Source organism: Diachasma alloeum, unplaced genomic scaffold (genome assembly GCF_001412515.2).
Source record: "Diachasma alloeum isolate Michigan unplaced genomic scaffold, Dall2.0 Dall_scaffold_00193, whole genome shotgun sequence".
Lineage (NCBI taxonomy): Eukaryota > Metazoa > Arthropoda > Insecta > Hymenoptera > Braconidae > Diachasma > Diachasma alloeum.
The window spans coordinates 77212-91340 of record NW_021680358.1 but is presented as its reverse complement, the minus strand read 5'-3'; the positions used below and the strand labels follow the sequence as shown (position 1 = coordinate 91340).

General features: G+C 39.1%; 1 protein-coding gene across 1 annotated transcript in view; it reads left to right on the top strand.

Moving 5' to 3' along the window:
- The window catches only part of LOC107048462 (homeobox protein Hox-A10), a 12882-nt gene extending 9248 nt beyond the window's left edge, over positions 1-3634 (top strand). Inside the window, exons 2-3 of the mRNA XM_015271629.1 lie at positions 2816-3132; positions 3234-3634. Of these exons, the coding sequence (XP_015127115.1) occupies positions 2816-3132; positions 3234-3255 (339 nt within the window). The 3' untranslated portion in view covers positions 3256-3634. The remainder of the gene's footprint in view (positions 1-2815; positions 3133-3233) is intronic.
- Positions 3635-14129: the final 10495 nt, after the last annotated feature.

Here is a 14129-nt window from a genome sequence, read left to right as displayed (position 1 = left end):
TTGATTTAAAAATGCACATTAGGCTAACGCAAAATGAATTCAAAGAAAAATTGATAGTAAAACTATGAGCTCCCATCTGTATAGATAAAAAATGACTGTCATTTTTTCTTGACCAATTGTGACGGTCATAGAAGGGTGGGGAAATTGTGACAGTTGTGGAAAACGTCTCGTCATATGACCGTCAATGACAGGTCATGTAATGCATTCGCAGCTCTATCTGCATCTTTTTTAAAAAAAAAAGAATTCTCAACTCTGTGGAAAAGTTGAGTGTAAATTGAAAGGCAATTGATGATCAAAAATTCAATTTCCAAAATGCAAATCTGAAAATAAATTGAGAGATAATTGAGAATCAAAAATCCCATTGTAAAAAAAAAAATCCAGTTCTCAACTCTCAGAAAAACTGGAGATTAGATTGCGAGATTATTCAGAATCAATAATCCAATTTTCAACTCTAAAAAAAAGTTGAGAGTAGATTGAGAGATTATTGAGAATCAAAAATTCAACTCTCAACTTGCGAATTGAGAGTTTTTGTGAATTGAGAGTTAGATTTTTTGTTTTTGAAAATCTGATTTTTGATTAGAGAATCGGCGAATTTTCTCAAAAATTTTCTATATATTGTAGCTTTTCCCGAAATTTAGCGCAAACACGGTGAGTTTCACTTGTTTTGTTGTTTTTGTCAATTATCATTATTATTATTATTATTATTATTATTATTATTAGTGTTATTATTATTGTTATGGCTGTAGGAAAGTGCAATACAGTGTGTTGCTCCATTTCCACGAGTGGGAGTGAGATGCAGGAATGCTTGGTACCCGTGGGCCCTCATTGGCTTACACCCCTGAGCTATCCGCTCGACAATTCTCATTTCCATACGGCGAGTTTCGGAGATTTCAGTGGCGCCATCTGGCACATTTTCCTATAACTGAGCGAGACAGTATGGCGACAGCTGATCGCTTCAATTCCGATTCCACTGATTGTGAGAGTTAGCGGCGTCTAATCCCTTCGGGACAACTCCCGAAAAATAGTCAAAAGTAGTTTTTTTAACGAGAATTAGTTCGCGAGAGTGTCTAGTGTGTGTGAAAATTGAAATAAGTGTTTATAACTTATAACTTTATAACTATATTTACCGTCGCCATATTGACAGGGTGTCACGCGAGTGTTGTGTGACTAGGGGAGATGGTGGTGTTTATTTTGCGTTATTTTCTAGTCAATATTAAAAATATAAAAACCTATTTCCCCCCTTCAAGGCACCATTTCCGTTAAGAGGCAATAAATTATCTGTTTTTTCAAAAAAAATCAGATTTTTTTTATGTAACCATACGGTCGTAATTAGTGGAAACGGAAAATGTTTTTTTTTACAATTTTCTGGGGAATTTACTAGGGACATGTCGGGCAAAAATCCATCCAACCGGGCCTTAAAGATATTTTCATTACACCATTTAGATATTGAAATTCAGTAGAGAAGTGATTAATGAGCGTAAGTTCAACCCCAGGCTGAGTTTTTAATGAATAATCTTCATTAGATTTGGAGATATCCATCAAAAACACAGCCTGGAATTAAACTTATGCTCGTTCATGACGTCGTTACTGAATTTTAATATTTGAATATTGTAATGAAAATATCTTTTATGATGAATGATTTTGTTTGACGAATGTCTTGGAATCTGGATGAGATTGCGAAATTCTTGTAAAGACCTTGTTTGGTGAATGACTACACTGAGAGAAAAAATTATTCCTGCCAAGGATTGATATTCTCGTCAGAAGATAATATTTTTTCCAGAACGAATTTTTCCAGGACAGTCATTTTCAGAGAGTCCAAGTCTATCCTCAAAAATTACAGTGATGTTGAACAATCTGATTATTATGCTACATATGACCTTGACAAAATGTTCTCCGATATCTTTCGGATTTTACAAATTGGCGATTTTCTCAGGTAAAGAAAATTTGAATAATTCCAAATGTTAATAATTATTATTGGAGTTTCTTCGAGGTCATATGCAGAAGAATATTCTTATAGATCACCATAATTCTCACGCTTGGAACTGATTTCGGAGCACCTGGAAATGACTGGCCTGGAGAAATACGTTCCAAAAGAGACATTTTCTTCTACTAAGAGTATGAAAAAGATATCACCAATAACATTTTCTTGGAAGGAATAAATTTTTTTCTCAGTGTAGATTTAGGGTGGATGTGGGATGAAAATGTGGAGGGAGATATTGGGAAAATTACTGATAACCCGGATTTAAAAAATCACACTTTATTTTGTGGGATCGAACCACTTTGTCAAAACTATTTACACTCTTTGGTAATTTAATTGTTGAATGTCTAATTATACTGATAATTGTCTTTCACTGTTAATTCGTCAAGTCACTAAATGTAAACTGAATTTAATCAACAGAGGTGATGTACTGAACAAAACGGTGATCTTACAAAGACCGGTGATGTACTTGATTACTAGTGAGCTAGGTGAGGTTCAAGAAGCTACTGTACTCGGTGAGGTGCAATATAAAACTTGTACAGGTGATTTGCCCGAGATAGACTTGTACGGTGAGAGGCTAAGCCTAAACTGATTCGCGCGTNCTGATACGCGCGTGTTTCGGTGACTTATGGCTGATGACCCGAAGGGTCCCGGAGATTTTCGAAGTAAGCCGATGGTCGACCAGATTGTTCTGGAAATTTTGTTGCATTTCAAACAGACCTTTTTTGTAGAACAGAATGAGATCTACAAAAAAGATTGGGCTAAAAATTTCGCTATCTCCTTTAGATTCAGAGATAAAGTGTTGAAACAAAATTTTATTCATTTTTTTTCTTTCAGAGATTCCTGGGCCAGCGTCCACCACCATCTCCACCCCCACTTCCACCTTCGCCACCACGACGCCAGCCTTCGCCACCACTAGAGCCAAGGGACCAAGAGAACCCTGCCCCACATCATCCAGACCCTAATGTTCTGCTCCACCACGTGGAGCAGCTTGGTCGACAGATTGCTGATCTGCAGAAGCAGGTGCGTCTCGATCGACGCAATGCTGCTCAACTGGCTCAGGATCCTCAAGAGCCTCCTCCAAGAGGGAGGGGCAGAGGTGCTGCTAGGGGCAGGCGCAGAGCTGGGAGATTCTTGGGGGAGAGAAACGCTCGGTATGGGCCCTATTTCTACTCAAATATCATGGAATGTAAGGGAGATAGCTCCATTTTTATAAGGACCATTTTTGTTTTTCTATTTCTGTTCTACGAATAAGGTTTGTTCGAAATACAGCCTAAATCTCCAAAATGGTCACGGTCGACTAACTCGGCCATCTCCGAAAATCTCCGTGAACTTTCGGGTCAACGGACACAGGTCAGCGCGGCACCCGGAAGAGTCAGTCGGTAGTAGTGTAGAAGTATCGTTACGATAATGGTCTAAAGTGTTCAGTCAAACAGTATTATAAACTTAATAATTTTGTTCAGTACATCAACTTGTTGATTAAGTTGAGAAATTTCAGTGACTCAACGAGATAAGGTGAAAGAGACAATATCAGTGAAAATTAGACATTCAACAATAATTGAAACCAAAGAGTGTACCGAAATAGTGACAAGTGGTTGGATCCCACGCCAAATATATTGATAATTTTATAAAACTCCTACGATAATTTTCCCAACATCTCCCTCCACATTTTCATCCCACATCCATCCTAAACTAGTTCCTCACCAAACAAGGTTCTCATAAAAATTTCGCTATCTCTTCTAGATTCAGAGATATCACAAAATGATCTTCACTTTGAGGTTATTTTTTGATTGATGATATCTCTAAATCTAAGGGAGATGGTGTTGGAACCATACATCCAATACAAAGAGGCCTTCTGCCTAATATAACAGTCACTAATACTTGTCGACACTCTCGTGTCAATAGAACTATGTATTTTGAGTCAGTCGTGTCTCAGCAATAAAACTGAACAGTCGAGTTATTTGTACACAGGTGTTATCAATCTAAATCCTCTCACAGTCACACCCTATATTCCTTACATTAATATTCAATAGGTTATGGGCCGCTCAATAGTTTAATGAGCTGTTTAATTGGTGATTAAAAGGAATTGTCGAGTTTTAATTAGAAGGAACATTAAAATTGTCGACGTGAAGTGAAAGAAAAGATTTAAGCAGAGGACGCTTGGAGACAGTTAAAATCTCGAAATGGCGTCAGGAGAGACTCACAGTGCGTTCAGAATTGAGAAACTCAATTCGTGTAATTATCAAACATGGAAATTCGACGTGAAAATGTTGCTGATGAAAGAAGAAGTTTGGGACGTGGTCTCGGAGGAGACACCATCGGGCGGTGCACTGACTCCACAATGGCTAAAACGGGACGGAAAAGCGCAGGGACTCATCGGACTACTGGTGGAACGAGGTCAAGTGGGTATGATTCGACCACTTAGTACAGCAAGGGAAATGTGGGAAAAATTGAAGTCACATCACGAGAAAAAGACCTTGACCAGTAAAGTCATGATACTGAAGGAAATCTGCGGTCTGCGTCTAGCCGAAGGTGGAGGTGTGGACGAGCATCTCCAAGCGATGGAAAATCTGGTCGATAAGCTGGCGTCTCTGGGGCAGACATTGGAAGAGAATCTGCAGGTAGCGATGATTCTGGGGAGTCTCCCCGATTCGTGGAATCCAACAGTAACAGCGTTGGATACTCGACCTGAGGAGGAATTGACCATGGCTTTGGTACGTAACATTCTTCTTAACGAACATAAACGACGACAAGGCCGGGGATTATCGGATGGGTCGACAGAGCAAGCGATGAAGGTAAACAATTCAGAGATAGAATGTTTCATTTGTCATCGAAAAGGGCACAAGAAATGGAAATGCCCAAAGTTCAAATCACAACAACAGGCCAAACGGCCAATTAAGGCAACGAAAGCCGAGGTATACACAGACAATAACGACAATGACATAACACAAGCCTATTCAGCTTATTCAGCGAATATTTCAAAAAATAATTCTGGTCTATCGGGACAATGGGTTTTGGATTCAGGGGCAACAAGGCATATGACAAACGACGAAAAATTTTTCCAACAGTTAGACAGGAATTATAGGTCGAAGGTCAAAGTTGCGAATCAACAAACCAGTGATGTCTGTGGGATAGGATCAGGAGAAGTCATGTGTCATCTGACATCGGGAAAAATAAAGGTATTAAAATTGAACCAAGTTTTATACGTTCCGTCATTTGATGCAGGGTTAATGTCAATAAGAGTCATGGATCGTCTGGGGTATAAAATGGTGGTCGAGAAGGAAATGATCACAGTCTATGGAGGAGATGGCCAGGAGGTGGCAGTTGCGGATGTCAGGAACGAAATGTACGTTTTGAGAGAAGGAAAAACAGAACGTGCATGCAGTGCATCCAGCCACAGTACTGACTGCATCCACGTATGGCATCGCAGGCTAGGACATCGTAATGCGAATGCGATACAGAAATTATTCGACAAACAATTGGCTGAGGGAATGCACATGATGAAGTGCGGCCAGTTAGAGGTTTGTAAAAGTTGTATACAAGGGAAAATAACGAGAAAACCTTTTGCTCAGGAATCGAATAGCAAAACGACAGAGATATTGGAGCTGGTGCATATGGATTTGTGTGGTCCAATGCCAACGAGAACTGTTGGTGGGCGCAGGTATTTGATGACGCTGATCGACGACTATAGTCGCTACGTTTTCGTCTATTTGTTGACAGAAAAGTCGAGTGCAGCGAGAGTCATCAAGGACTTTGTCGCGAACATGTTAACACAATTCAATAAAACACCGAAATGCTTCAGGTCAGACCGAGGCGGGGAATTTATGAGCCACGATCTGACAGATTTCTATGCTAAACGAGGAATTAAGGTACAACTCACAGCTCCGTACACTCCTGAGCAGAACGGAGTGGCCGAGCGAATGAATCGCACATTAATCGAGGCTACCAGGACAATGATGATCGACGCAGGGCTAGCTGATCAGTACTGGGGGGAAACCGTGATCACAGCTGGATATGTCCACAACAGATTGCCAACGAGAGTGAGGGAGAAGACACCATACGAGCTATTCCACGGAGTGAAGCCGGACCTGAGCAACCTGAAGGTCTATGGATGTCGTTCTTTCGCTCACAAGCCGAAGCATCTACGAAGGAAAATGGATGAGAAGGCACGTGAGTGTATTTTAATTGGATATTCGCTACAGTCGAAGGCATATCGTTTATTAGAACAGGACACAGGGAAGGTGATCACCAGTCGAGATGTAGTATTCATTGAGAACGAGAGACAAACCGGTCAGAAAAGAGTCAAATTCGGACTTGACGAAACGGAAACTACGGAAAGGGTGATGACAAGGGGGACATTGCCTAGGCCCGAAATCGTGTGGGTACCACACATATCAACAAAGAGCACTGGAGATGATGAAGAAAAAGGGGAAGACATCGCTAAAACACCGCAGCCGTCACCACAGCAAGGACCATCGCTAGGAAAAGGAAAGAGTAAGATGAACAACGTGGAGACCAGAGGTGAACCCTCATCAAGTTCAACGGAAGAACATGAGGATAGTATCCCTTTAAACCAGAGGCTCGGGCAGAAGAGCGAAAACAGCTTGGAAAAAATCAGCGGGGAGGAAGATAACGCTGATATGGACCAGGTCAGCGAGGAAGATGATCACAGTGGAGAGCCTACAACGTGGAAAGAGGCGTTGGAAGGGCCAAACGCAGCACAGTGGAGACAAGCGATGGATGAAGAGATCGAATCACTTCGTTTGAACGAGACGTGGGACTTGGAACCCATACCAGCATCGAAGAAGCCAATTGGATGCAAGTGGGTATTCAAATCGAAGAAAAGCGCCGACGGGGGACCTGATCGCTACAAGGCGAGGCTAGTCGCGCAGGGATTTTCACAAAGATATGGCGTCGACTACGACGAGGTGTTTGCCCCGGTTATCAAACACACAACATTGAGAATTTTGTTGTCAGTAGCAGGAGAAAGAGGTCTGGAGGTCAGACATCTAGACGCAAAGACGGCATTCCTGAATGGGATATTACGGGAAATCATCTATATGAGGCAGCCACCTGGCTACGTCGACGAGGGGAAGATATCGTGGGGATGTCGATTAAATAAAAGTCTATATGGGCTGAAACAATCAGCGAAGGCATGGCATGACAGGTTGAACGAAGTGCTAGAGAGTCTGGGATTCGAAACATCGATGGCAGATAGATGTCTGTATCGCACCAAGGAAACACCAAGAGACTATCTGGCAGTACATGTGGACAATATGCTGATAGCTAGTGAATCAACTGAGAGAATCGAGGAAATAAAGAGAGCTCTGAATGAGGAGTTCACAATCACAGACTTAGGTGAACCAAAAATGTATTTAGGAGTCGAGATAAGAAGAGACGAGGATGGAGACTTCTATCTCAGCCAGAAAGACTACATCCAGAAGACACTGAGAAAAACGAAACTACTGCAGGCAAAAGAATCGATGTATCCAATGGATCCAGGATATGAGAAGGCAAGGGTGGATTCACCAGTGATTGTCAACGAGTCGTATCATCGACTGATCGGTACACTATTGTATTTATCAGTGAACACAAGGCCAGACATAGCAGCAGCAGTCGCAATTCTGAGTCAAAAAATCAAGGAGCCTAGACAGGTCGACTGGAACGAGTTGCAACGCGTTTGCAGATACCTGAAACACACTATCAACTATGAGTTGAGGCTTGGTGGAAAAACTGAAGTGAGAGAACTCATTGGGTACGCAGATGCCAACTGGGCAGAAGCGAAGGACACGAGGAAATCGAATAGTGGATACCTATTCAAGCTGTTTGGTGGGACAATCGACTGGAGCAGTAAACGCCAAGATTGCGTCACCAATTCGTCAACAGAATCAGAACTCGTGGCTCTATCAAAAGCCTCAAAACAACTTCAGTGGATCAGGAAGATACTGAAATTCATGGACGAGGAGCAAACGGAGCCAACTCTTATGAACGAGGACAATCAAAGTTGCATAAATCTCCTGAGGAATGGAGGATCCAGCAATCTGGCAAAACACATCGACACAAGACACTTCTACTGCATGGAACTAGAGCAGAAGAATATCATTCACGTTGAGTACTGCCCGACAGAGGACAACCTGGCAGATCTACTCACCAAACCATTAAACAGACTACGAATAAAAACATTGGTTGATGGGATAGGACTAAAAGACTGGAATTAGTCTGAATGCTCATTGAGGGAAGGTGTTGGAACCATACATCCAATACAAAGAGGCCTTCTGCCTAATATAACAGTCACTAATACTTGTCGACACTCTCGTGTCAATAGAACTATGTATTTTGAGTCAGTCGTGTCTCAGCAATAAAACTGAACAGTCGAGTTATTTGTACACAGGTGTTATCAATCTAAATCCTGTCACAGTCACACCCTATATTCCTTACATTAATATTCAATAGATGGCAACATTTTTCTAAGGACAATTTTTGTAGATCTAGTCCTGTTCTACAGAAAAGGTCTCTATAAGAATTCCGCTATCCCTCTGTGATTTAGAGATATCATAAAAAAATGACTGAATCTAAGGGAGATGGCGGAATTCATGGCGGAAGGAGGAGGGGCTTCCTTCAACTTCTTTTATAGAGATTAATTAACTCTTCTCTCTCCTTCTACGGTCCCTATCTCACTCACTTCTTCGGTCCTCATGGTGAGTTTACGTTTATTTTTCCCAATACCAATGAGTTAGTTGGGATCATAATAATGACTAATAATCATTTCTTTTCCTGTTACAGATTCCTGTTCTTCAATATTCAAAATATAAGATAAAAAGTACAAATTAAACTGACTAGTTTATGTGGGCTATGACTCGTACGTGACTAGTTTTATCTTCGCTTTGAAGTAAAAATAAAAATGTGATATAAAATAATATAAAATATTATCATACAAAATATTTCTTATGATTGAACAAGAAAAAATGTGAATTAATCTATGTAGAGTCTAAAACCTAACTTGGTTAAAAGTTTATTCTAAAAAAAACTTTAAAAAATAGAAACATGTGATTTAAAATGTGAACTAATGATAAATAATGATAAGTAATGATAAGTAATGATAAATAAAAGTAATGATAAATAAAAATGAAGACTAGAAGAAGTTTGTGCAGATTTTTGGAAATAAAAAAATGGACCTTGTAAAATCTCTCGTCAAATAATTCCTCTGCGTCCCTTGTTCCCATTGTCTTCTTCTTCTTATTATTATCTTCTTATCTCCTTTTCCATCTTTCATAATCTTCTTTTTCTTCTTATCTTCTTCTTACATAATAAAAACGACTGAATGGATTTCAATGTAATTTTCACTGTTAATTAGTTGAGGGTCCCCTTTATAACATAGGCTATAATTTATTGCGCTGCGTTGCATTTTTCAGTATGCAACGTAGGAACTTCTAGAAAATTGTAGAACCTTCTGGAAAAAACTAGAAAATTCTCGAGTTTTTGAAAAAATTCGAGGGTTTTCTAGAAAGTTCGGGAATATTCGGGGATTTTCTAAGGAAAATGAGAAAATTCATGGCTTGTTCGGAAAGTTCGAGAAATTCGGTGGTTTTATAGACAAATTGAAAAATTCAGGGGTTTTAACAAAAAATTGAGAAAATTCAGGAATTTTCGAGGAAATTCGAGAAAACTCGGGGGTTTTATCGAAAAATTGGGAAAATTCACGGATTTTCGAGAAAATTCGGGAGTTTTACAGAAAAATTGAGAAGATTTACAGCGTCAGATAGCGCTGTAAATTGATTTCAGAATCGACTGGACTCTTGATTGACGAGTCACGTGTCGTGCAGTGTTGTGTGATACTTCAGTTGGTTGTGTTAGAGTAAGACTTTTGTAAATAAATGAGAAAAAAATGATTATTTCAGTTAATTATGTCGACTCAAGAAATATTGATCGGTTTTTCTCGTATTTATGTTTTGTGTTTTCATTGTAGGTGATCTGGTTACGTTTTCTATCCCCAGCCGAGGTGTTTCAGGTTTCTAACCTATATTTTTTATTTACTATCTTTCTTTTCTTCATCAGTAGTATCTTTCTCCTCGCATTCTTCCTTTGACCTTTCCATTCTTTCAGTTTTCTCTCATCAAATCTCATACTATTTCGTGTTTTTCCTCTTTATTCTTCCTTCAGTTTTCTTTTTTTTCTCATCTTTCTTACTTTCCTGTTTTCATTTAATTTATTATTTTATTTTATTATTTATTTGTTATTTTATTTCTGGCAGTTTCTTCCCAAAGAGCAACTCCTGCCTATTTTTTTCTCAACTCCCAGCTCTTTCTTAGCTCTTCTAGCTCTTGTCAGCTTTCAATCAGCTGTACAGTTTGTTCAGCTATTTCTCAGCTATGTTGTTGACATATTCAGCTCCTCTTAGCTGTTGTTCCCCTGATTTTCAGCTTTTCACAAGTTGTGTTTTCAGCTTCTCTAAGCTATTATCATTTCTGATTCAGCTTTCGTAAGCTGTCTCCCTCAGCTCATTGAAGCTGTTGCTATAACATCTTCAGCTATTCACAAGCTGTGTTTATCAATTCATTTGACGTTAATGTGTGGCAGTATTATTGTTAAGTGTGTAGAATTTCATTCACCAAGAGTGACTAAATAAATTGAATAAATTTTGAGACTTAATTGTTTTAGTTTATTTAATCATGCCTTTGTTCAATCGCAATTTAATATTAACAAGGGGACGAGAAGGTTGGTTATCTGATGATGAGATTGACTACTTTGCGCAATTACTACATCAACAATTTCAATTCGAATTCCGAGAATCTTGGAAATTCCAGCTGCCGGGTTTTAGGGAACCGATCAATCCGCGTAAGAATCATGTACATTTGTTGCATAGTATGAGTAGACATTTTTCAGATAAAGACGCTGCAGAAATGCGTAATGGACACTGGATTTGTACATATTATGACGGGAATTCTATCTATATTTATGATTCTGATAATAGACGCAAACTCGATCAAACATATTGAATATTTGAAAGCCCTATACCCATTCTATCCAACTGATAAACTGGGCGTGAAGTTCTGCAAAGTTCAACAACAGCAAAATATGTATGACTGTGGGCTTTTGGCAAAAGCTTTTGCCGTGTCGATTGCGTTCGAGGAAGACCCTGGAACAATAACATATGATGCGTTGAGAATGCGAGAGCATTTATTGCATATCTTCGATAGTGGGAAAATCTCTGAGTTCCCAGTTCTCAGAAATTTTTCGGTCCAAGTTCAGGCCACACAAAAAAACCCACCAATCTCCACTCATCAAGAAATGGAATTCGTATCACTTCTAGAAGAAGATAAAGAGAATCTGCAAGCGAATGACCAGCAAACCATCGTAAAGAATCATCAGAATCTTCCGTAGTATATCGACCAAAGTCAGACCGCTAACGGTCGATTGCAAGGAGATAAGAATCAATCACACGCGATGGAGGTTTATGATGACAATAACGCGGGCGATGGGCGTTTCATTGGAGAATCTCAATCTAAACGCGTTTTCAATGAAACATCATTTGAAAAGTCCAAAGATAAAGAACCCCCAATCAAAAAACGTCGCCAGGCCACAAAGGGGTGCGGGGTGCAGGTTTCGCCGCTTGGTCTCGAGTAGATAGAGATAACTCGTAGATGTGAACAACTCAAAAGTCAACACATGGAATTTTTTGGAAAGTTATTATCAAATCATTCCGATTATTGTCATCAAGATACATTATTGTTGCAGAGGCCCGAGCGAATTGCACCCATACCTCTTGCGAAGAAAAATATTCAGATTCTATATAGTAATGATAATGAACAGAAAGGAGAGTATGGACATTGGGTGTGTTCTTTCTATGATGGTAGGAATATTTTCATTTATACCTCATTAAATAGGCGCTCATTACATAACGATCACAAAAAATTTCTGCGCGCTCTTTATCCCTTCTTTAGTATCTCGGATAATTCTGTACGATTCATATCAGTACAAAACCAATTGAATCATGTTGACTGTGGTGTGTTTGCCGTAGCGTTTGCAGTATCGTTATTATTTAGGGAAAAACCGGAGTATATCAGATATGATTACTCACTGATACGTGAACACCTGATCAATATGTTTCAGGCAATGAAGATCACCCAATTTCCTCATACCTCCAATTCCAATCCACCGACACTCTTATCGCTACATCAAATTCAACAAAAAGAACGAAAGGCATATCAAGTACGTTGCTGTAGGGACAAAAAGGCTTCAAAAATTACAGATTGTGTTGAGAGCGTAAGGGCGGAGAAGCTATCTTCATTTTCACATATAGATGAAAAGAGAATCAATGATTTAAACGAATACTCTACACAGAGTCAGTTAGTCATGCCATGTGAAGAGATAGGTTCTCAGTCATTGCTGCATGATTTGAATAGACCTAAAGAGATTGCCGAACCTGCCACAGTTGAGAAGAAAGATAATTCTCTAAGAGAAGATTCGAGCAAAGAAGAACGCAAAAATCTCACCTCAAAAGCACAGGAAAGTGTCTGAAAAAACCAACAAAAAATCTCCAACTTCATTCATCGTGAAGAAAGGTACTTGTACGGATCGTAAAGTGAAGCCGGAAACAATTCCAACTAAAGTCTGTCCTGAGCAATACGTAGAAGAATTGACAAAGGTAATCAGCAAAATTGACGGAACTGTTCACGCTGAAAGTAAACTAGAAGCTCAAAAGATGGTAAAATGGTGTGTGGAACAACGAAAAAATTACTTGAAGGATTTGAATCGTTGGGCGGATACACTTCGAAAAAATGCAGACTATCATCTTACTGAGAAGAATGGTAATAAAAATGGAAATAAAATAGTTGATCTTTGTGGAAAATCGAGGTATGCAGCATCGACAGAATCCTTCTTTTCCGAAATGATATACGTATTTGAGATCCCTAAGAAATTCAAAATTGAAATGAATTCGAAGGGACACGCAATGAATATATTACTCCTGGTGAGAAATAGAAGAAAATATACACAATGGGTATGCAATGAGTATTGTAAAGTAAAGCAGGACGAAAGCTTACTAGGAGATTACCAAAAGTTTCTCGAAACTTTGGCAGCGCAAAAATTCCGTACTTTCCCAGAATTTTTGAAACGTTGTTTTCCAAAACATTCAGAAGACAAGTTAGGACATCCGGTCCATTGTTACCTTGAACAAAATCCATGTGACTCATTATTGTCTTCTTTGGAGATGCTATCGTCTCACTTTCCAAGCGTGAGAAATGTTAAAAGACTCTTGTATAAACTCGATGAAACATTCAAAAAGGTAGAAGATTTGGATGACGCTTTGGATTCAATGAACCTAGCTAAATTGAGACAGATCTCGAATGAGATAAAAAGATCAGGCCAATCCTTTGACACACGTTCGACAGGAATCGATGATTTAAATGAAGATGAAATACAGTCAAAGTATAAAAGTGCTTTCCTAGCCATGAACGAACGAGGTATGGCCGAATACGCTTGTATATCGTGCCAAAAATTGCATCCAAAAAGTTCCGTTAGAATGATTAATAGATTACATAGTCCAATCCCATCGAAGTATTAGGAAGACTTACAGAATTTTGTGAAGGAGCATACGTCTTTCTCGAGCGACTATATATGTGATTATTGTTTAGGGAAATTGCGTAAAAATAAATTACCACCAACTTGTATATTGAATCATACTAATGTTCCAGATGAAATGAAGAATTTGAATGATTACGAGAAAATACTCATCCAGAGAGCGAAGGTATTTCAAGTTGTGCAAAGAGCGGGAACCATTCAAAAAAGAAACGTACCACATTCCATGCGAGTCCAGAAATTGGTGGGATAAACATTTCACTTACCGTTACCAATTTCTGAAACTCTGGAGAAAATAGCTTCAACAACTGATCCTATTAATAAAGATCACCAATTGTACATTTTGATTCGAGGAATCCCTAACAAAGCTAAGGTCGTTTGGCAAAACCTAGTCAATCTGGAGAAAGTATTCACAGCCCTCAAATGGTTGCAACGTAATAATCCAGTCTATGCGAATATTAAACTGCCTGAATCAGCTCAAAATTTGATGGAATTGTTAATAGCTGATGATGTTGAGTATCCAATTGAGTCAGGAGAAAGTGATACAGAAGATGATTGTGAAACTCAATCCGAC